The sequence below is a fragment of the Dermacentor albipictus genome, unplaced genomic scaffold, assembly GCF_038994185.2.
Source record: "Dermacentor albipictus isolate Rhodes 1998 colony unplaced genomic scaffold, USDA_Dalb.pri_finalv2 scaffold_14, whole genome shotgun sequence".
Taxonomy (NCBI): Eukaryota; Metazoa; Arthropoda; class Arachnida; order Ixodida; family Ixodidae; genus Dermacentor; species Dermacentor albipictus.
The window spans coordinates 10,945,690-10,967,993 of NW_027225568.1; the positions used below are offsets into that span (position 1 = coordinate 10,945,690).

The 22,304-nt window shown below is 44.4% G+C and overlaps 1 protein-coding gene across 11 annotated transcripts in view; it reads right to left on the bottom strand.

The window, feature by feature from the left end:
- Positions 1-2,579: 2,579 nt before the first annotated feature.
- LOC135905849 (zinc finger protein ZFP2-like) overlaps positions 2,580-22,304 on the bottom strand; it is a 34,311-nt gene continuing 14,586 nt past the window's right edge. For 4 of the 11 annotated variants that reach the window (XM_070528739.1, XM_065436939.2, XM_065436937.2 and 1 more), the window contains 6 exons: positions 21,651-21,786; positions 16,791-16,867; positions 9,872-9,998; positions 6,971-7,095; positions 5,957-6,083; positions 2,580-4,939 (listed from right to left, as the gene is read on the bottom strand). In XM_070528739.1, the coding sequence (XP_070384840.1) occupies positions 4,399-4,939; positions 5,957-6,083; positions 6,971-7,095; positions 9,872-9,998; positions 16,791-16,867; positions 21,651-21,786 (1,133 nt within the window). In that variant the 3' untranslated portion in view covers positions 2,580-4,398. The remainder of the gene's footprint in view (positions 4,940-5,956; positions 6,084-6,970; positions 7,096-9,871; positions 9,999-16,790; positions 16,868-21,650; positions 21,787-22,304) is intronic. The other 7 variants (XM_070528740.1, XM_065436942.1, XM_065436945.1 and 4 more) reach the window with 4 other exon arrangements.

A 22,304-nucleotide genomic window follows, 5' to 3' on the forward strand; every position in this document is an offset into this window, starting at 1 on the left:
CCGAAGATGGCCCGACCTCCCAGAATTACAGTAACCGTGGGATGCCTCAGGGCGGAGTACAGAGCCCAACGCTCTTCAGTCTAACACTCCTTGGACTCTCCGACATCCTGCCAAGCACCGTCAGGCTCTCCATCTATACTGACGACATTTGCATTTGGATGTTGGTTGTGACGCGACTTGTGAAGCCACGCCCGCGGCTTCAGAAGGCAGCCACTTTAACATCATCCTACCTTCGAGAACAAGGACTTCATATATCATGTGCAAAGTGTGCATTGGTGGCGTTTACCAGAAAATCAGTCTCCATACGTGAAACCCTTCGACCGAAAGCTGATCCCGTACAGCATGACTCAGATTTTTGGGTGTGGTCATTGACAGAAATCGCTTCTGGACCCCTCATGTGAATTATGTGAGGAAACGCCCGACAGAAATTTGCCAATGTTTAGCTTAGTAGCAGGAAAGACATGGGGCGTGCCAATGCAATCTATGCTGCAACTGTACAGGACCGTCTTTATGAGATTGCTGTGGCACAGCCTACCGGCCAGGTCAAACACCTGCAGAACTAACCTGAATATAATCCAAAGCATCCAAATCCAAGCCCTCAAGATGTGCCTTGTTTCATCGCGGAGTGCGTCAACGATGCAAGTTATTGCAGTCGTCCAAGAGGGCAATCTTAGAACGCAAATTACCATTGAAACAAGGCATGTTGCCATAAGACACTTCACCCGGAACCCTACCCACCATCTGGCAAGTCTCCCAGTAGATGGGCCACACACGACATTCAGTGCGACTGTCTTGGTGAACCGTGCCTCTATCAGGTCAGGATACACACCTGCGCAAGACATTCCATTCCGCCATGGTGTGTGCGCCCCACTCAAGTAAACCTTACAATCACTGGAGTTCAGAAGAAGTCGGAGTTGCCGTCATCAGCACTCAAGCAACTAACTTTACTTATCTTGTACGAGAAATACAGCGACTGCACATACGTCTATGCTGATAGATCAACTACATCAACCAGTTCCGGTGGCGCTGTAGTTATACCAACAATGAGAATAACCCAGCAGTTCAAGACTTCCCATGTCACTACGTCTACAGCTGCCGAGCTTGCCGCTCTCCGCGATTCGCTTCCAAGGCCGGCCTTGGAATGTGTGCAGTCGTTTCTCCAACATTACCTCACGATCAGCTCACGTGTGAAATCTTGTCCATCACTTAAGAAAGGCCATGATATCTCTTTTCAATGGATACCAGGTCATTGCGGTATCATAGGAAATGATGACACCGATAAGGCAGCTCGGACGTGAAACTGAGACCGCTGCGTCCCCATTCCTCTCTCAAGGACCGACGCCTTGAGACAACTTCGCATTCTAGCGCGCACGATCTCCTTAGCAGAGTGGAATACCGCACATACAAGGCACACATGACAGACTAAACAGTCTAAACTTGTCGCTGCAACTAAGACCTCCGGCCGGTCTGCACCGCCGCGAAGCGTCTCTTCTGTGTCGGTTGTGGCTTGGAGTGCTTTCACGAATGCCTACTGAGCACTAATTGGAATGACTGATAGTCCTTAATGTAATGTTTGCGGATGCGAGGAGAACACTGACCACTTATTCTGCCATTTGTCCCCAATTTCAGGCACACAGAATCTGTGTCTAACACAATGAGGAAATTAGATGATCGTCATATGAGTGAACAGACAGTACTAGAGCACGGTGCCCACCGATCATCGGCTCAGAAGGCACTTTTGTGTTTCCTCAGAACGTCTGGTTTGCGCGAGCGGCTTAACACAAGTACTGTCCGTACACGCCTCTACACCTCTCTCCCTTCTCTCTTCCCCTGCCCCCTTACCCTAGCGTAGGGTAGCCAACCAGACTCTTGACTGGTTAACATCCCTGCCTTCGTACATTTCTCTCTCTCTCTCTTCGCGACGGTGTTGGCCAGCTTGCGAATTAAATCCGGCGTGAAGCAGTTGCTTCCAACCACGCACGAGGAAACACGTTTTCTTCCGAGACATGACCGGGTCGACGTAAAGAGGGTTCATCTCTTCTGTAATAATCGCGATATTCTCGTTCGGTAGCTGCACGCAGGTTTCAAGCAGAACTTCGGCTCGCTCCTTGCGCACGACTCTCGTGCATGCTTGTAGGAAGACGCTTCGAAACAGCTCCCGCACTTTTAAGCTGAACTTTCGGTTCTGGAACCAGGTCCAGGTGGTGTCTTTCAATGAGATATAGTCATGCCGTAGCTTATCGTCACAGTTTCAATTATTAAATGTAGGGCGTAGGTTTCCAGCCAGCTTTCCAGAACTTGATATGATCTACGGAAGATGGGTGGCTCCCTTTGTTTTTGCATAACAATCGTTGTAGGCGACATAGGGTGTTTCAGTGCGACTGCTCACAGGGCCACGGTATTCCTAGTTTTCTCGGGCACACGTCCGTTTTATTGCGGTAGTTGTAGCTTGCGGCTAGGTCACTGACCCATGGCGACGTTTACACAGTTTACACGGCTTGCATGGTGTATGCGGTAACGAAGAAGCTTGTGTACGAGATGTCGCGTTGTAGTGGCAGTGAAGAACAGAAAGAACCGTGTGCCCCGAAATACTCTTTATTGGGCGAACGTGAACCCACAAAACAAGTTGCACTCGGACAGAAAGATAGTTATGGGCACAAGCGTCGATCACCCAACAAGAGATTTACGGCTAACGAACGTCGCATGAATCATCGAAGATTCCAGCGCAATCCTTGGTGCTTGCATGCCTTCCAGAATGCAGGACTGTATCAGCGTCGCGCGTGCAATCTGATTATACAAGGTTTGACTAGAACGTAGAAAAAAATATATAATCAACAAGAAACCTCGAGAATCATCTGATGCATGCAGGCGCGTCATGCACTGAGTGGTAACCGGCGATTGTAAGCCGGTGAAGCGCATTCACAAGAAGATGTGCAAGTGCGCGTGTCAATATGCCTAAAACCTGCATCTCACATTTCCTGTCATTGCTCGCGCAGATGCGTTTGTCACACGTCACTAAAAAAATTCCACAACTCTAAATACAGAACAGTGGGAGTCATAACAGACGTCTTCCAAGTGTATGAAGGACTGCCCTTGAAAACATGAAGCCGCCACAATAAAACAAGTAAAATTTTCGTAGTGCGAGAACACGTAATCTCCAAATTATTTCAATCTAATAGTCTCACGTCATCAGCTTAGTTTATGGTTTCCAAGAAAGATTTTAGGTATGAATACAAGAGCCAAGAGAACCAAAACAGTCAATACATTGGACAAATTTTAAACGAAATAAATTTTTGCAAGCGCTGGATGCGTCTATACATTGTCGTAAAACCGGACTCTGGAAGGCAGCAGGGCTTAAGTTCCTTAATGACAGTTTACTTGACAGATTACTTTTCAGTGAGGGATGTTCCCTTCTGACCACACTGCAAAATAATTAAGCAGAGGGTCCATTAGAGCTTGCTTACTAGTACATTTCAAAACACTTGCAAAAAAATCTAATGGAACGGGGAGTCAAGGATCTTGTGCGGCCGTCTCGACCTTCTACTTACACAAAACACAAGCTTGCAGCCCATCAAGATTTGTCTTGAAATAAATGTGCTAAAGCTGCTTTCGCGAATGACACATGTAGTTGTGCGAACAGTAAGCGCTGGCCAGGACCTGCAATATACTTCCACCTTGAAGCACCCCAAATACTCCTGGCGACGACGTTTTGTCTCGTAATTTTGAAAAACCAGATGGCATCGATCACATCATGCATTTTACTAGACAGTTTTAAATGTAAAAAGAAGCCGGCCTTTGCACAGGTACGTTTGGTTAGTTTCTCACTCCTGTGAAAGTGTGTCAGCGTTGTTTCCCAGCAATACTTCACTGTCACGTTGTTATGCAAAAGCCGTGGGTGATTTACTTGCGTGCTAGTGAGAATATTACGGCTGCCCATCCCTATGTGTCACGAGGTGCGCAGTTAGTCTAACTTCGTCTCCAAATGAATCTCCGCATAAGTAGCAAGTATTATTCTGGCACAGGTATCCGTCAAGGGTTTCTTTCTCGGTGTAGTGATATGACCCAGACAGTGTTTTGTCCCCGTGTATGCTTTGGCGGTGATGACTGAGACGTGAGTTGTCTAAAAACGATTCATTACATAATTTGCAAACGAAAGCTCTGTCACTACAAGGGATGTTGAGATGACGCCTGAGTTCTTGTTTTGTTTCAAGTGGTGTAGTAGATTTGGGGCATACATTGGGCCTCTCGTCCGTGTGAGCGTACTGGTACCTACAGAGATCCGTCATCCGCACGAGTGATTTACTAAATGCTTCGCAAGTGTACGGTTTCTCGCCTGCATGTGTGGGCTTATGGTCATTTAGATGAGAAGACTGGCGGAACACTATTACAAATATCGCATTAATGGGGTTTCTCGGCTGTATGCGTGCGCTTATGTTTATTTAGATGACTAGACTGGGTGAACGCTTTATTACAAATATCGCATTTGTGCGGTTTCTCGCCTGTATGCGTGCGCCTATGTTCATTTAGATGACTAGACTGGGTGAACGCTTTATTACAAATATCGCATTTGTGGGGTTTCTCGCCTGTATGAGTGCGCTTATGTTTAGTTAGATGAGCAGACTGGTTGAACTCTCTATTACAAATATCGCATTTGTGAGGTTTCTCGCCCGTGTGCGTGCGGCTATGTAGAGTCAGATTATAAGCCTGGCCGAATGATTTGCCACACGTTTCGCACTTGTGTTGTTTGCCTGTTGTGTTCCGGCAGTGTTTTACGAACTTCGAATTCTTTACAGACGTTAGTTCGGATGCTTTGAAAATGTGGGCGGCATCGCCCGTGTCTCCGTCGGCATGCCCATGTGAGGCATCCTGTTTGCTCGAAACATTGCCAGTAAAATCGCAGAATTCTCGCCCTCCCCTTCCTCCAGTTCCAGTAGCGTTCCTGCAAGTAGAAGGACAATGAAGCTGAATATGGGCCACTCTAATTACGGGACGACAAAACACATTTTTCGGCATTGAAAGTTCGACAGACTAAATCGCGCGTTTATAGCAAGGCTATTTGCACAACCTGAGCGCGATGTCGCAGCAAAGGTCCAGAAACGCGCCCTCCGATGTGAGTCGTTTGGCACAGAAACAGACCGTATTACCTGAGCTAAAACAGACTTCCTTTTTGTAGGACCCCTCGTACCTCAGGAAGAGTAACATAATTGGAAATGCTTCAACTGCGTACTATACTATTCACGTTATCTCTAACAAATACAGGAGGTGGTAGACGGATTGAATCCTTGGATATATGTCATAACTCAATACATACATACTAAATACATGTCGAGTAATGTGAAATATTTCGATGTTTTAACGCAGAATCCATAAAATCTGCCACTGAAGAAGTTTTTTAAAGATCATGTTGTGCAAATATACAGTACAACGCTCACTGCAACGTTTGTCAATCTAACATAGAAACCTGTATTTCTTTCTCTTGATTCCATGTCAATGACATTTGCTGCGTTAATTTCATGAAGTTTGCATGCGTGGAGCTTCGGCATTGTAGGTGCGTCATCGTCTCTACCGTTTAGGGCAGAAATGAAAAAAAAAGTCCGGACAGAAAAGGACACATGCACAATTGCCTAGTTTATGCTTTCTCTCCAGTGTATATTTTTTTAATTACTGCTCTATATGCACTGGACGGCATTGTCTGGTGTATGGCTGCTAGTATGCTATTTTTTTGTTTACCTTTATTTATTCTTGTTATTCTTTCCTTAGATCCTGTGCTAATGGGTCCTGTACATGCCAGCGCCATATTGTCTGAACTGCAGATGACATTTGGCAATTCAGGGAACAACACTTCCATCCGTCGCACAAGTTCGTCAGTGCAAGTATAACTGAGTCATAGACAACGTTTCGTGTCGTTTCAGTGAGTTGCTCCATCGAAAGGAATTCATACAAAAGCATGGCTCACCAGGCGTCGTTTCCAAAAATGTTCGATCGTTCCTCCATGTGGGCGTAGCTTGTACTGGCGACTGGGCTGCTGCTATAGACCAGATGTGTGAAAGAAGTGCTCCCGGTTTCTGTGTTGTGCGTATGTCCTGAAAGCAGAGGTGCCGATTTGACATAGTGCGACAACTAGGCTGGAGAATTCCGTGATAGGAACGCGCAGGAAGCACTGCGGCCGTCTGAAATAATTTTCTAAATTGAAACAACAAAAGTGGGAACGTACGACGGGATGTTACAAAAACGACACGCATATGTTTCGGGAGTTGTTGATTGCTGTATTCATTCTTGTCTTTTCTGCCTTGACCGGAGCTTGGTTGACCTGGCAATGGCTGATATTTGTTCACTCGCTTCTTGTCACGCTTTGATAATGGTTGTGCTCTGCGATAAGCGAGTCAGCGCCAGACGCCGGTGCTGCATGTCCTACGACAAAAGGTGACATAGAAGTGCATGTACGCAACAATCGCTGCGTACCTGAATAGTTAACCCTGAAAAGCGATGAATGGTTCACGAAAGAGAAAGTTGTCATTCATTACTATGAAACCTGGACATCTTCGCGAATTTTTTCGGTGATCCTCATATCAGCGCTGAGACAAAGAACATTTACATTAGCAGAGCAAGATCATTAAGGTACGAGCGGATTCATGCTGGCTTGGCTTTCAGAGGGTAAGGGCTGCATATTGGATGAGGCAAAGCATATTTAGCACAAAAATGACTTAACCAAAGCAAGAAAAGGTTAGATCAGCCGAGAACTGAAAGATGTATGAATGACACTTACTCAACCATAATTCAGACAGCGGTGATGCAGTTAACATTGTTGGCATGTTAAAGGTGCCCTGGTGGTCAAAATAAATCCACAGTCCGCTACTACGATGCGCTTCATAATAAAATAACGGTTTCGACGCCTAGAATACCAGAATTCATTCATTCATACTGTTGAAATGCATTGCGTGCGATATCAAAAGTTAGCTTGCTCAATCACCTTGACGGCAAGGCATGGTATACCAGTGACCGAAAACATTCCCGCACCTACCGCAGTCGGTGTATGTGCTATCAGCCAGGTGGTATTGCGTGTTCGCTTTGTCAACACGGGTTGTCTCAGGAATTCTGCAACACAAGACAGATATTCACATGAACACTGAGGCAATAGTGGTTGGACAAAGATTGTAGCGGAAGCCAACGTTTCGACTAGGGGACAGAACAGACGATGAGAAGGTTCTGTGTGGAAACGTTTGCGTCCAAAATCCTTAAGGCGCACAGGCATATTGTACTGAAACAATTTAGCGCCATCTATGATTTCGGAATGAAAGAGGTCCCGTACCATTATAGACGCTGTCTTTGCGGAAAGGCGAAGCTATTACATCTATGATATATTAAAACAATAACGAAAGTAAGGTTAGTATTTCGACAGTGTATATTCCAAGACAAGCTCACGTATTATCTAAATCAGTGTTATACCACGTGCCCAATGACACGCATAACACGTAATTTAATGACCTCTAAAATGCCCGGTCAAAACGATAGCGTGATGAGGAGGGCCGGCGAAGGATACTGTAGGTGCTTGTGCCAGTGTGAACGTTCCCTGATGCTTCCACTCTTTACAAGAGGTTTCTACTGCACAGGTCAAGACAGCAGGAAGACATTGCGTACCAAGGCGTCAGATTTTTCTGCTTGCCGTCTCATGGTCTTCGAAGCGTCCTGGCTTTCAAAAAACGATGCCGATCCTAAGTCTCAATATCCCGCATTTCCATGCATGGAATACAAAGGCGCAGTGGAAATTTTTCTTCTACATACTGTGCTAAAAACCGATGCGGCACCTGTATTTGCAAGGCATAGAGAATGTTATGTCTTAAGCGCCGACCGCGATTTGTATCTCGCTACAATAGTCGATTTAAACTTACGCCTACGGGAACACTGGTCGACGCATTCGCTTTTAGGGCTATGTATATTTTGTGAATGTGTGCCGCAAGGTATAGACTGTATGATTTATGTCGGAAAGTCATGTCAAGGCCGCCGCTTTTGTTCACAGTGCACGGGAACCCTCTTTGCATAAAGTAAGGGAACTGCCGCAGTGTGTACCGAGTCACATCAGCAGCACGGAAGCCAAATTATATTCCGTGGCATGCAGCAAATAGCCAAGTATCTATCATCGGCCGTTCATCCCTCACCTGAAACGTGAGAGGCTATTCGGCCGAAGATCTCACACACTTGCGAACCAACACAGTTACGCTGGCTATTGAACGATTGTTAATGACGAACTAATGTACACCCATCTTGCCATCTCGGAAACTGAAGCCTCGTTTGTCAACATGTCCCAACCTACCTGCCAAGGCTTGTTCTGCCGCTCTTCGGCGAGCTTATTCTTTATTGCAACAACAAGTATATGGACATCCCAGACGCAGTTATGCCGTCGGCGTCACCATCGCCGTGACGTTCTGTATAAATTCCAAGGGCGATACTATGGTATGCGCTCCCACAACGCTGTGTGTGCGATTGTAAGCGCGCGTTTATTTAAATGGTCACGCACATCTTTGACATCACACTAATGGCTTTAATGGGCGAATAATGGACGCGCAAGCCTTTGAGGAATTTATGAATGGGGCATACATGTGCAATTATAAAATATTACGTGGACGTGAACCGAACTGCCAATTCAGCGCAGCATGACTAAGCGAATCTGTGAAACAATCGCGAACGCGCGCTCGAAGGCGAAAAGCAGAGCGGAGAGCAAGTGTGCTTGGTCAGCATTTCCCGCTTCATGTTTTCATGTGTTCATTTTTGTGGGGAAGTCTTACACTGATAATTGCATAACGCGACGTTTTGGTGTGAAGTTCTTGAACACAGGCGAAATCGAGACGAGCATATTGATGTAGCTGTTACCATTTATTTCTTACCTTCTCTGTGGAAAGAATGAAGGAATGGCGAATTCTGGGCAAACTGTGTGGACTGGACTGGTCAGGGTGCTTGCACTTTACACAAGCACTGCAACTTGTCGTATTATAGGTACAAGACTCGCTTGCTCAGTATTCCTAGTAGTTGACATATCATAGCTACGTATCAATCAGGGTGAGAACTTCCCCCAATAATTCATGTTCTCTTACTGAGATATGTGCGGCTAAGCAACTCATTCAATAGCCGTTACCTAATAACTTTCCTCTTATGGCCTTGGAAGCGTTTGGTGAAGGGAGTGACAATAAAATTAAAAAAAAACAGAATTCTGGGGTTTTTATGCACCGAAACTACGATCTCATTATGTTGCAGGCTGTATTGTGAGAGCGCGGAGTAATTTCGACCGCTTCGCTTATTACCAGCGCACTTATGCTACATTGCCTCGGTACACTTACACATCCTCTGTGTCATCGTACGCGCTTTCTTTTAGATGAACATCTCGTTCCTCACTATGTTCATCTCATCTCATTATGAGGCAAGCCTTAGTGTGGAAGTACGGAATACTTTCGGCCACTTTTCTTACTGCATGCGTACCCACCGTACACGGCCCCGGTAAACATAGATATGCTGCGTTTCATTTTGACATCTCTTAGATGAACATCTTCCTCTTCATTATGTCCATATATTTCACAGGGGGAGTGAGTCCCTAAGGTAACCATCCTGAACGCGTGCCTTCAGGTCTAAAAGGAGTAACATACTGACTGTTTTTTTTTTGCTCTGTCCGTGTCCAGTCGCGCTCTTACAACTATTACGTATGTCATGTCAAGCTCCGCATGCCGAACACTCAAAACTGCTGATGCAGCGCCTGTTTCAGGCAACAGAGCTGGCCCTTACCGGGAGAAATTAGCAAGTACAGTCATGATTTTTCCCCGGGTAGCCATCCCTCTTGTCACTGAGTTTCTTTGGAATTAAAATTTTCTAGATGTGGGCTCACCTGGCGCCGCCTTCTGTAATGGCAGGTGCTTGCTCCATGCCTGTGCGGCTTGTGCTGGGCATTGCGTGATCAATGCTGGTGCTGGACCCCAGGTGCAGGTAACTCGTGTTGCCATTGTCAGTCACACCTGTACGGTACAAAAGTACAGCAAAGGTCTTCATTCCCCGCTTTGCAAGGGCAATTCATAGGAAATGAATGCTTCAGTATTATCGACGGTGTGAGGCAAGAAGGTTTAGTTGTGGGGGAACCCTACTGCAGGGATACCGGAGTCTATGCTTTTTCCATATATAACTATGTCTTGAATCGACGCAAGAACTTCGTGCTCAGCGATGGGGATACCGAGGACGAGCTTAATTCTTCTAAAGATTATCACGCTCTATCTCCTATCGCGGACACAATAGGACAGTGTTCGAAGGAAAATAGGACATGTCGATTTCTTGTGCGTGCAACCCTTGACCCACCATAATTGCTGGATTATCTAGATATAGGCGCATTAAATACATGGTGGAGTTCTTTCCTTTTGCTAAACCATTACGAGAACTACACCTAACGCGTTACAGAGGAGGACAAAGCAAAATTAAGAGGGCACATTTCTACAGAGGAAATAATTTTTTAAGCCTGATCAGAGATTCTTGACCTCCTATGACACATGTGTCACGACGTACTCGCCTTTCAGAAACTGGGTATCCGAACCCCATTTGGCCACGCCTGCGGCTGAAGTTCCTGAGCGCAGGCGGCAAGCAATGCAAATATGCAATGCAATGCAAAACGGTTGTCCTCTCGAATGGCCTTGTGTATGCCACCAATAGACTATCAACGGAACATCAACAAGGATTGGTCAATGAGATTATCTATGACACGTGTTGCAGACAGAAGATTAGTTGGAAAGTAATATGCAAGTCTTAATTCACGGGGCAACGTCATTAAATGGTGCAACGGTAAGCGTGAAATTGCTTTAAAAGTGTGGGATGTGCCCATAGCGCTGCAAGGATTGGAGCTAGTAGCGCGTGTTCCCAAAGTGCGCAGAAACTGCATGACATGGAAAAAAAGGAAAACCGGAGAGATTAGAATACGTGAATACGGCATAACCCTTGTCAGGATGCGAGGAAGTTCCCTACAAAACAATGAAGGGCACATCGTATTGCTGAATACACCTTTACGCCTGAGGAGTGGGCAAGGGAGCACCCGAAGGATGCAGTCACGGCTAAACCTGTTCGTCTTTTTCATGCAGGTCTTTGCCTCATGCATCGACACTGCTTCTTTTCATCCCGTCGACTGTCAGTGTGCTGCGCCGTGGAATGAACATCACCATGTGCCAGTGACGATGCTCTTCCATGCCAGCACTGGATTTCGCAACGACACCTATGACTGCTGCAATGAACGTTGTCGGCATTCGCCATGGCTATCCTAAGTAACATCGACATCATCAAATTTCATGGAAACCGCCCCTCAAGATTTCTTCGCCAGTGGGCAAGGCAGCACCCGAAGGATGCAGTCACGGCTAAACCTGTTCGTCTTTTTCATGCAGGTTAGTAGATATCGCAATTCCTGTGAATTTAAAAGCGATTCCCTCTGTTTGGTTGTGCTGCCTTGCCCAGGCGTCTTGCTTCAATGTTTTGCTGAGTGTTTTGACTCATTTTGTCAGCTTGCACTGTTGTTAAGCTTGGACGTTGAGCTTAATCCAGGCCCAGGGATAGCAGATCAACTCGAAGAAATTCTCCGAAATCAAACAGCGTCTTCATGTGAACTAAAGGCTATCGGAGTTAAGCTAGACTCGCACATTACCTCGACAAACGTGAGATTGTCTTCCATTGAAGGTAAACTGGAAGTGCTTTCACAGACAGCTAAAAGGATGGAGACATGCGAGCAAACGCTTGTGGAACTAAACGAAGAGATTGCTTCACTAAGGAGAAATGTGGACAACATTGAAAATTATTCTCGACGAAACAATCTGCTCGTGTATGGGACTCAGGAGTCTGAAGCAGAGACGGTAAATAGTCTTAAAGAACATATTCTAACAGAAATGTTTGAACGTGAACTTGAAATAAAAGTAGAGAGCCTAGAAAGTTTACACCGCCTAGGAAGAAAAGCGGTAGGGAAAGCGCGTCCGGTGATTATAAGGTTTTTTGACTTCAGTGAAAAAGCGGAACTTCTCAGAAATGCTTCGAAGCTGAAGGGAACTCAAACGTACATTTCGGAAGACTTCTCACCTAGGCTAAGAACAATTAGAAAGCTGCTCTGGGCTACTGCTAAAGATAAGGAGCCTGAGGATAAAGTGTACCTTAAGTATGATAAATTAGTCATTAACAAAGAGGTCTACGCGTGGGACGAAAGGAAAAATCAAAGGTTTAAAGTACCTGAAGCCGCTTCACGCGGTATTGATCACAGTTATGAGAGCGGTGTAACGAAAGCCTCACAACCGGGGAAAAATGCAGGTCGTCCGCGAAGGAAACGCGCCAATGCTTCTAGTACTTGACAAGCCACAGGTTCAGAATCACTGTCTTTTTTTACGCCCATGGTTCTTCGAATCAAGCGAAGCATAAACCACCATCGATTAATATTAATGCCGGTAGTTGTCGTGACATCAAGACGACCCCATCACCAGATACGTGCCAGTTACGTGTGATATCCCTGAATGCTAGAAGCATTGTAAACAAAATAGATAGCCTTGAAGTTCTGCTCATTTCTTACGATCCTCACCTACTGGTGATTTCCGAGACATGGTTACATAGCGGTATTCTTGATGAAGAAATTGTGCCACCGGACTACGTCATATACAGACGCGATCGCGGCTCACGTGGTGGAGGCGTTGCTGTGATTGCGAAACGTGCAGTAAGCGTAACGCTGCTTGAACAAATTGATCAGCATGAAAGTTTATTGTTGCACGTTACTGCGCATGGTCTCCCTTTTCTTCTTTGTGCTGTGTATCGTGCACCTGATGCAGCGGATTCTTTCATGTATAGTTTATTTGACGGCTTACTGCCTTACCAAAACCGGAACCTAATTATTACCGGTGATTTTAATTTCCCTGCTATTGATTGGGATAAACCGTATTATGGCCTGTCTGCCTCATGTGATATTATTCTTGATCTGATGTTTTCTTTAAACCTTAAGCAAACCGTTCATGCATACACCAGAGAGACATCTGTCTTAGACCTTTTCTTTGTTAGTCAAACCTTTTTTGATGGAGTGCTTAGTGTTGAAGCTGGAATCTCGGACCATCGTCTCTTGTTCTTCTGTTGTGTTTCGTCAGTTGTTGCCGGGATGCGACCAATTAAAATGATCAAGGACTACGCACGCGCTGACGATAACGCAATCATCGACTCTTTACAATCACAGTTAGATAACCCTTGCAGCAATGACCTTCATAGTTTATGGCAGCACTTTAAGAATACAGTACAGTATACTATTGAACATTTTGTTCCCCTTAGAAAGGTTTGTATTAATCGCCGCAATCCTTGGATAAGTCGTGAAATTATTCAAATGAAATGTAAAGTAAGGCGCTGTAGGAAGAAAAAAATACCTTGCCCGCAACAGTTCCAGGTTCTAAAAGAGGAACTTGCCTATAAGTTAAAACTAGCAAAGTCACGTTATTTTGACACGACGCTCCCCGAATTTATTAGAAGTGATCCCCCAAAATTTTGGAATTTTCTAGGTCGCAGGAGTGACCACTTGACCAAAATTCGAGTTAATAACAGCGTTGTAACCGACTCCATGATCATAGCGCAAAGATTTAACTCGTATTTTCAAAGCATGTTCCTTATGGAACGGGCAACCACAGCAAGAATTCCAGTTGAAGATCCTGGTGACGTACCAACTATCTCTGTGAACGGTGTTGTGTGTATGCTGCGTAAACTCGCAGAAAAAAAATCCGCGGGTCCCGATGGGCTTCCAAATGCCTTTTTGAACCGTTTTGCAGCACAGGTATCTGTTTTCTTAACGAAGATCTTTCAAGTCTCGTTACTTTCGGGAGATGTACCGGAGGACTGGAGGATGGCCCGCGTTGTGCCAATTCTAAAAAAAGGCGACATGCTAACCATTTCTAATTATCGACCAATCTCTATCACTTCCTCTTGTTGCAAGCTGCTTGAACACATAGTATCGGGTTATCTTAACTCTTATCTTGCTGAAAATACCATTTTATCACTTGCACAACATGGCTTTCGGAAAGAAATGTCCACTGTGACACAGTTAGTTACAACAATTCATGATATTTCTGTTGTGCTTGATAAATCGGGGCAGATTGATGTACTTATTTTAAATTTTCGCAAGGCATTTGACACAGTTCGCCACAGTAAACTTATTTATAAACTGGAAAGTATTGGCGTCCCTACTTACCTTGTTAATTGGATTAATGCTTATTTAAAACACAGGACACAGTACGTAGAGGTTAATGGTTGTAAATCTGAAGTGCTTCCACTTACGTCAGGTATACCCCAAGGAAGCGTTTTAGGCCCACTGCTATTCTTAATTTGTATTAATGATTTGCCGGCTGCTATTTCCGAAAATATCTCTGTCAAGCTTTTTGCAGATGACTGCATTCTCTTCAAGAGCATAAACGAGCGTAATGATAATTACCTCTTACAAAACTCACTATTAGCTGTTCATCAATGGTGCCTTAAATGGAATATGCAACTTAACCTAGATAAAACTGTCCTCTTGCGAATTTCGCGCAAAAAACTGGTTTCTCCTTTCTCTTAAAGCCTTTTAAATCATTCTATTATGGAGGTCACACATCATAAATACTTAGGGGTTACAATAACAAATGATTTAACTTGGTCTGAGCATATTGCAGACATTTGTTTCTCATCATTTTCCAAGCTGTGCTTTCTGAGGCGGAAGCTTAGAGGCGCTCCAAGTAAGCTTAAACGTCTTGCATACATAACATTCATCAGATCAAAATTAGAGTACGCGTCGGTCTTATGGGACCCGTTCATAACGAAGGACATTTACCAGCTTGAGATGGTGCAAAGGAAAGCGATTAGGTTTATTTAAAACAAATACAGAAGGCTTGATTCACCTACGACACCAATGAAAACAAATGACATCCAACTACTTCAAGTACGTAGGAAAATGTCCCGTTTGTTGTTTTTTGCATAACCTTTTCGCACATAAACTAAACATTTCGCATCCCACAGAACTTAAACAGCTATCGTCTAGACCAACACACATTTACTGGAACCAATTTTTGCAAGAACTGAAACATTCAAATACAGTTTTTTCCCGAGGACCGTTTCCGACTGGAACTGTCTTCCAGGGGCCATCTTTCAGTCCCCTAATTTTCTTAAAGCTCTAGAAGAGCATTTGTTTGAGTGAATGAGAGCTGCATATGTGCGAAAGCGTATATATATGTATGAATATGTACATGTGTATACATATTTTTCTGCTTGTCTATTAGCGGCAATCTGTTAAACTGCCGTTCTTTCTTTTTATTTTTTGATGTCACAGTGTATTTACATGCCTTGTATAGCCCCTCCTGCATGGGCCATAACTGTTCGCCTGCAGTATTCTGAAATAAATAAATAAATATGCAATCTGATTTACAGAAAGCCGGCTAAGAATGATAATCACATTATTACACCCACTGCCATAGTGTCAACGCCTTCGTAGGTCACAAAAGCATTAAACGCCAATTCCCAACCACATCACTGAAGATACGAGTTGCAATAGCTTTGACATCCAACGAACTACAGTGCGATTGATTAGTCGTAATTTATGGAGTTCATTTTTTTTTAAAGTCCAGCATACTCACTTTTGCTAGTCACGTTATTAAACTCTCAGCGCGTATCAGTCAGTGTTATGAAATAGGTTGCACAGATACATGCAGAACGGAATATGCTTGATATATCTATAGAATGATAATCAGCTTACAGAATAGACCATTCAGTTTGGAAGGCCGTTGTATCAGCAAGGTGCAGACTTTCTTGTTAACACAGCAGTATAATTTTCAGGTGGTGCCACACTTATTGGAAATCGTTGTGTACTGTGATTCTTAATCTATCAATGCGATTGAAGCTCGTTAAAGTTTCAAAAGCATATGGTGGGGATACCTGTTAATGATTTTTGCCCACAGAGCGAAATACCTTGCAAATAATTTTGTCTTACTGAGTTACGGTTTCATTAATTTTGGGATGTTTACGTTGCATTTGTTGCTTTCTTTATGGGTATAAAATAAGGGTTTCAGTACAAAATGATTTGGGCTGCCCCAAATTGTAAACTGGGACTTGTATACAGTGGGATATGTCGGCTGCTGATTACATGCTACACGTGAACAATTCTCACGCTGTGCCGAAAATGTTACAGCACCGTTACAACCCTCCGCTATAGTAGACACCTTAAACGCCACCCTAAATTCAAATCACACGCTGCGATGGTATCAAAACATTTTCTCTTCTAAGTTTCATCGGTTCAAAGAAAAAAGTACCTAAAGGTAGCGCGATGGAGCCACTGAGATTATCCTTGCTAAACAAAATTGTAGACCATTGGCACGCACCACTGGTTCCAGTTGCCAGTGAATTGATCATGGCATCGAACCTAGTCTCGCTTTCTCACCTGACCATCTAGGCGTGTGCATTCGCAATACAGTCATATAAGCACAAATTCGTTCAAAATCTCGAACTGCACGATGTCATATCAATTTGCATGTGTTCCCATCAGCGCAGACAGAGAGAGAGAGGAAGGACAGGAAAGGCAAGGAGGTCAACCAGACGAGGAGCCGGTTTGCTATCTTACACTGGGGCTGTGGGAAAGGGGACACACATTTCTTTCTAAGCACATTGATGAAGTGGCTCATGCGGAAACAATGTTGGCGGTGCTGGTAACTTGTCTCTTTATACGCCATAAGTACACTTCTGCCGCGCAACATGTTGAAGCTATCTTCCTTGTTTGTTGTAAAGGCGAGTGACCTAGGCCTACGTACCGTCGACGTTGTAAGTACCGTCGGTTATTGGCCTTTGATGAGTGTTCCACTGGTAACGCCAGGCATCGCCAGAAATGCTGCAATTATTATACATGTTGGTGTTAGATACAGCTGTGGCGAAAAATTGTAAATACATGTTGTTAAAACAAAGTTCAAGAAAGGCAAAGTACTGTTTAGTAAACGGGCTACTTGAAATGTTTCGTACTCACTAAAGGCACATTGCGCTGGCTGGCATAGAACGAACCGCACACTCGAGGTAATATCTGGTGCAGGGCACTCATCCACCGTAGTCGAAACGTCCCCTACCTTCACTTGAACGAAAATCGTCAGCTTAATGGTCAAATTACAACGGGTATCATGCCTCCGGGTGTAGTTCCCTACATAACATGCGTGCTCCGCTTACCACAGTGGCAGAATCCTAACAATTCCTGAATAAAATGCTCCATGGAACATTTGTTATTCAATAATAATAAACAGGTTGGGGGATAAAGGAGACACTGTGCGGATGGTTTCTGCAAGGCTGATGCAAAGCAGCGCTCATGTTAGAAAAATTTTCCTTTGTACCCTCATGTTGTCGTTCGGCATCGCCATGGAGAATGTAGTATTTTCGCGCTAATTACATTCATGACTGGTGTATCCCGGAGCTGTGAGAAATATATTGCATTTTTGGTAGTATTTGAAGTTATAGGCTTATGTTCCTTGCTCTTAATACAAAACAGATTGTGTCTCATAGCCAAATGTCAATTTGAATAGTTCAGAATGTGAGGATGGATTCGAATGAATTGCCCCTCAACGAAGATGGAGTTCATAAATATTTCTTTGCAAACTGTGCTAAGTTTGCTTCTGCTATGCCAGTCGCAGCTGCTTATCTGATAATTGAATGAAGGATCAAGTTTATTGTGAGAACAGCATGAAAAAACATGACAGTCACTTTAGCATACGCCATAGATGGTGGAAGTTAATGTCTGCGCGCTCAAGAGAGAGCCATCGAATTAGTCGATAGTTTCGTCCGAATGCGTTCTTGCTTCTTATTACTTCTTTTTCCCAATAAAGGTTGTGGGTTCGAGCGCCCTAATTAGGCTACCTTAATTAACTGGGCCTTAGTCATATCCGCCATAATTAACACCAAATGTCGTGGATTCGACTCCTATCCAAGATCCTGAGTTCAAGTGCCTTAATTGACTCTGGAATAATTGACTGTCTTTTTTGGCATGGTTAGTGGCGTCGAATCAGCATAGTCAGTTGCTTAGTAACTCAGGGGACCAACTGCAATGCATGCTCACTGACCTGGAGAGGCAAAGCAGAAGGGTGGGTCTAAAAATTAATCTGCAGAAAACTAAAGTAATGTTTAATAGTCTCGGAAGAGAACAGCAGTTTACGATAGGTAGCGAGGCACTGGAAGTGGTAACGGAATACACCTACTTAGGGCAGGTAGTGACCGCGGATCTGGATCATGAGACAAATTATCAGAAGAATAAAATGGGCTTGGGTGCGTTTGGCAGATATTTTCAGATCATGAACAGCAGGTTGCCATTATCCCTCAAGAGAAAAGTGTATAACAGCCGTGTCTTACCAGTACTCACGTACGGGGCAGAAACCTGGAGGCTTACGGAACGGGTTCTACTCAAATTGAGGACGACGCAACGCGCTATGGAAAGAAGAATGATGGGTGTAACGTTAAGGGATAAGAAAAGAGCAGATTGGGTGAGAAAACAAACGCGAGTTAATGACATCTTAGTTGAAATCAAGAAAAAGAAATGGGCATGGGCTGGACATGTAATGAGAAGGGAAGATAACCGATGCTCATTAAGGTTTACAAACTGGATTCCAAGGGAAAGGAAGTGTAGCAGGGGGCGGCAGAAAGCTAGGTGGGCGGATGAGATCAGGAAGTTTGCAGGCACAACATGGCCACAATTAGAACATGACCGGGGTAGTTGAAGTATGGGAGAGGCCTTTGCCCTGCAGTGGGCGTAACCAGGATGAAGATGATGAAGAGTGGCGTCGATGTGGCAGCGATGTGAAAGACGACGACGACGAACAAGCCAACAGTGATACGAGCACTCCAATTTTCTGTGCAATCACAGCGCGCCTTGAAACAGAGATCTTGGGCTTTCCGCCTTAAAGATGTCCGATGACGGATACACTGTACATGATGAGCGCAGCTGAAACGCTACGTCCTACTGCAATTGTTCTCAAATGGCAAAGGGCAGCATATGGTTACTTTTTGTTTGCTTTTTAAAAAATATTCGGAGCCCTGTAATATAAATTTCAGTGTTAAAGGAACCTTTAAAACAACACTAGAAGTGATTTCATTGGCCCAACTACTCGTAGCGGGAAGAGGGCCAGCTTGCCCAGCACTTTGTCTGCTCTGAAAAATACATTGGTCGCCCTTAGGCAACAGGCAATGAGATAAGCAATCGTCCTAAACCAAACTGTTGCTTTTGCCTCACCGGCCTTATGTTTAAGTTACCGGAATTTAATGTATCTGTTATATTTGTATGAAGTTGGTTAACACTGACACACATGCGTACGATTTATCGCTCCCGCACAGCACACGAAACAACTGACATGTGCATAATCTATTTCAGCATACACCGCGTGTGCTAATAGGTTGAATACAAGTGCGTTCATGTTGAAACGCCCAGTGGATGAAATATGCCGACAATGAAATTTTCTGCTTCTTCAATCTCAGTCTTCAAATCTACATTTCAACACTGATTGTAATCTGCTTTACTGCAACATAGATTACCTCTATTGTTTTATTTCTTTTGCTTTGGTGGCACCTGCTTGTTTTTCCTAATTAAAATAATGAACATTTCAAGCTATACCTTCTGCTTTCTATATTTTATAAATTTGTATATGAACAGTAGGAACAGTTGGGCGAGTTTATGTGCTAACATAATTGTAAATCTGACCTTGAGAGGCAGCGCGCCATCCCGTTGTTTCTATTCTCTGTGTGCGCCACTGGCGCTGTTTTGGAATTAGGATTGCGCAGTCGCTTGTATTCTGTTACTTTTGTTGTGGTGACTCAGCCAAATATGTGCCACGATTCAAACAATGTGATGTTACGTTGCAAGTTTTCGTTAACTCTACTGGCTTAGGTGGTGTCTACATTGCATTATGTGCTTAATAAGTAAAAGGAGGTAAATAAACCACATAATGTAAATCGATAAAATAAGTAAAAATTTATTATTTTGTGAAGAAAAAAGAAATTTTTATTCAGGAAATACATAAATTAAAATTTAGGCAGAATTCTTCGCATGATCAATGTCGACCTTAATTCGACCAAAAGCACTGGTTACTTGTCGGGGTAGAACAACAAATAAAAACCTAAAATCTTTATCTTACAAAAAATTGCACCGACTATTATGTTACTGCCGAATGCCTAATTTGAGCGCAGCTGCATACGTGTTTTCATTTCGCGATATATTGACTGGCGCGGACTTATTATAGCGCGGCGCGTTGCAAACGGAGCCAGTGTGGCGCGACTGCCTCGCGAAACGGGAGATCGCGAGAGGCAGCGCGTGGGTGACGCGGGGGTGCGATTCACAGCAGCCGCCGCAGACATCACTTCATGCCGTGACACCACCCTCATTGATGCGTCGACGTCATTTATTGTTCGTTATTCTGCGGCAGTTGTGCTGTCGCAATTGTGTTGGGATTATGCCGTCGTTGTCATGCCATAGCTGTCATTGCGTCGTTGTCACACAGACGCTATCATGAATTTGATGTCATACGGTATAGTCATCATGCCACCTGTGCGGTGCGGTCGTCGTCATTATCGCTTTTTTATGCGATTGCTTTACCGAGGTCGTCACGTAGTCTTTGTCATACCTCCATCATGGCTTCAGAATGCGCCTGTAATTGTCGTTATGCCGTCGCCATCGTACGACTTTACCATTACATCAATATCATTCCTTAAAATTACAATTAAGTTATGAGGTTTTACGTGCCAAAACCCCGACCTGTTTATGAGGCACGCCACAGTGGGGGCCTCCTGAAATTTTGACCACCTGGAGTTCTTTAACGTGCACCTAAATCTGACTACACGGATATTTTCGCATTTCGCCCCATCGAAATGCGGACACCGTGGCCCAGATTCGATCCGGCTACCTAGTAATACCATTCATTCTTATTCCATTATCATTGCGTTAGCGTCATACCGTCATCATGCGTCCGGGCTCATAGATCACTTTCGTAAGTGAAAGTCATAGCAAAGCGGTACAATATTGGAGCATGTGGCATACAGTCGAATCATCGAAAGTCTAAGATTTGTCGCTGCACTCTGAAATGAACGTCACTTAAGCAATATGGGCCGTCACTGCCTTGCTCGATTGCTTTAGGCACCCGCCGTGGTTGCTCAGTGGCTATGGTGTTAGGCTGCTGACCACGAGGTCGCGGGATCGAATCCCGTCCATGGCAACCGCATTTAGATGGGGCGAAATGCAAAAACACCCGTGTACTTAGATTTAGGGGCACGTTAAAGAGGCCCTGGTAAAAGAACCCCTGGTCCTCCACTACGGCGTGTTTCACAATCAGAAAGTGGTTTTGGCACGTAGAACCCCATAATTTAATTTCGTCTTTAGACGGACGCCTTTCTCTTTAGTAACTTTGCAAACGAATATGGTTTAGTACGTACGCATTTCACAAACTTGCAAGAGTTCTGAGCATGACAGGCATGTTAGCACCACCTACACCATAACCCGTGTTTGTAACAACGGTTGTTATTGTGCGCATTTCACGCATCAGAGATCTTCTCCATAGAAAAAAGACAGTGGAGGCACAGTTGCACCACGGGCAGCATTACGCACTGTCTGTGATTTGCTTTATGCAAAAAAATTTTTCCACACGTGGGCTCACCTAGCAATGTTTCCCGGAATGACCGATGCTTCCTCCATGCCTGCGCGGCTTGTACTGGTCTGTGCATATTCAACGCTGCTCCTGAACTCCGCAGGTTGGGCACTGGCGATTCCGCTTTCAGTGAGATGTGTATGGCCTGATAGAATAACAGAGGTGTTAGCTCGTCACTGTGCAAGGGTCATTCAGCGAGCGTCAACAGTGCGTGCTGAAAAAAAAATAACTACAACGATTAGTTGAAGCTTAGTGACAGGATAACCTGACTTCAGGACTTCCGTGTGTGGTGCTATTTCTGGCAATGTACCTTCAATACATATGACGAAACAGACGTGCTTGGCGGAAATTATGCAACGTTGGCTTTCTTCAAAAGTACGTGCTGTATTTATTACACTAGAATAGAACACGATAGCGTTCCACGCTAGGACAACAGTACGCATTTTTAACGCGATAGCTCTACGGGCATGATGTCGCAGAAAATCCGGTGTCTGCGTCCGGCACCGGCGCTGGCCGTCTTGTGAGCAAAACATCATTCCGAATCAGGCATACCGAACCACGCAGGCCTTTCGTGTAGCGCAAAGGCGTTACTGAACTTAGCGAATTTAAGTAAAATGCGTCGGAAACACCGTAAATTGCGAGTTACACACAACCTACAGACAT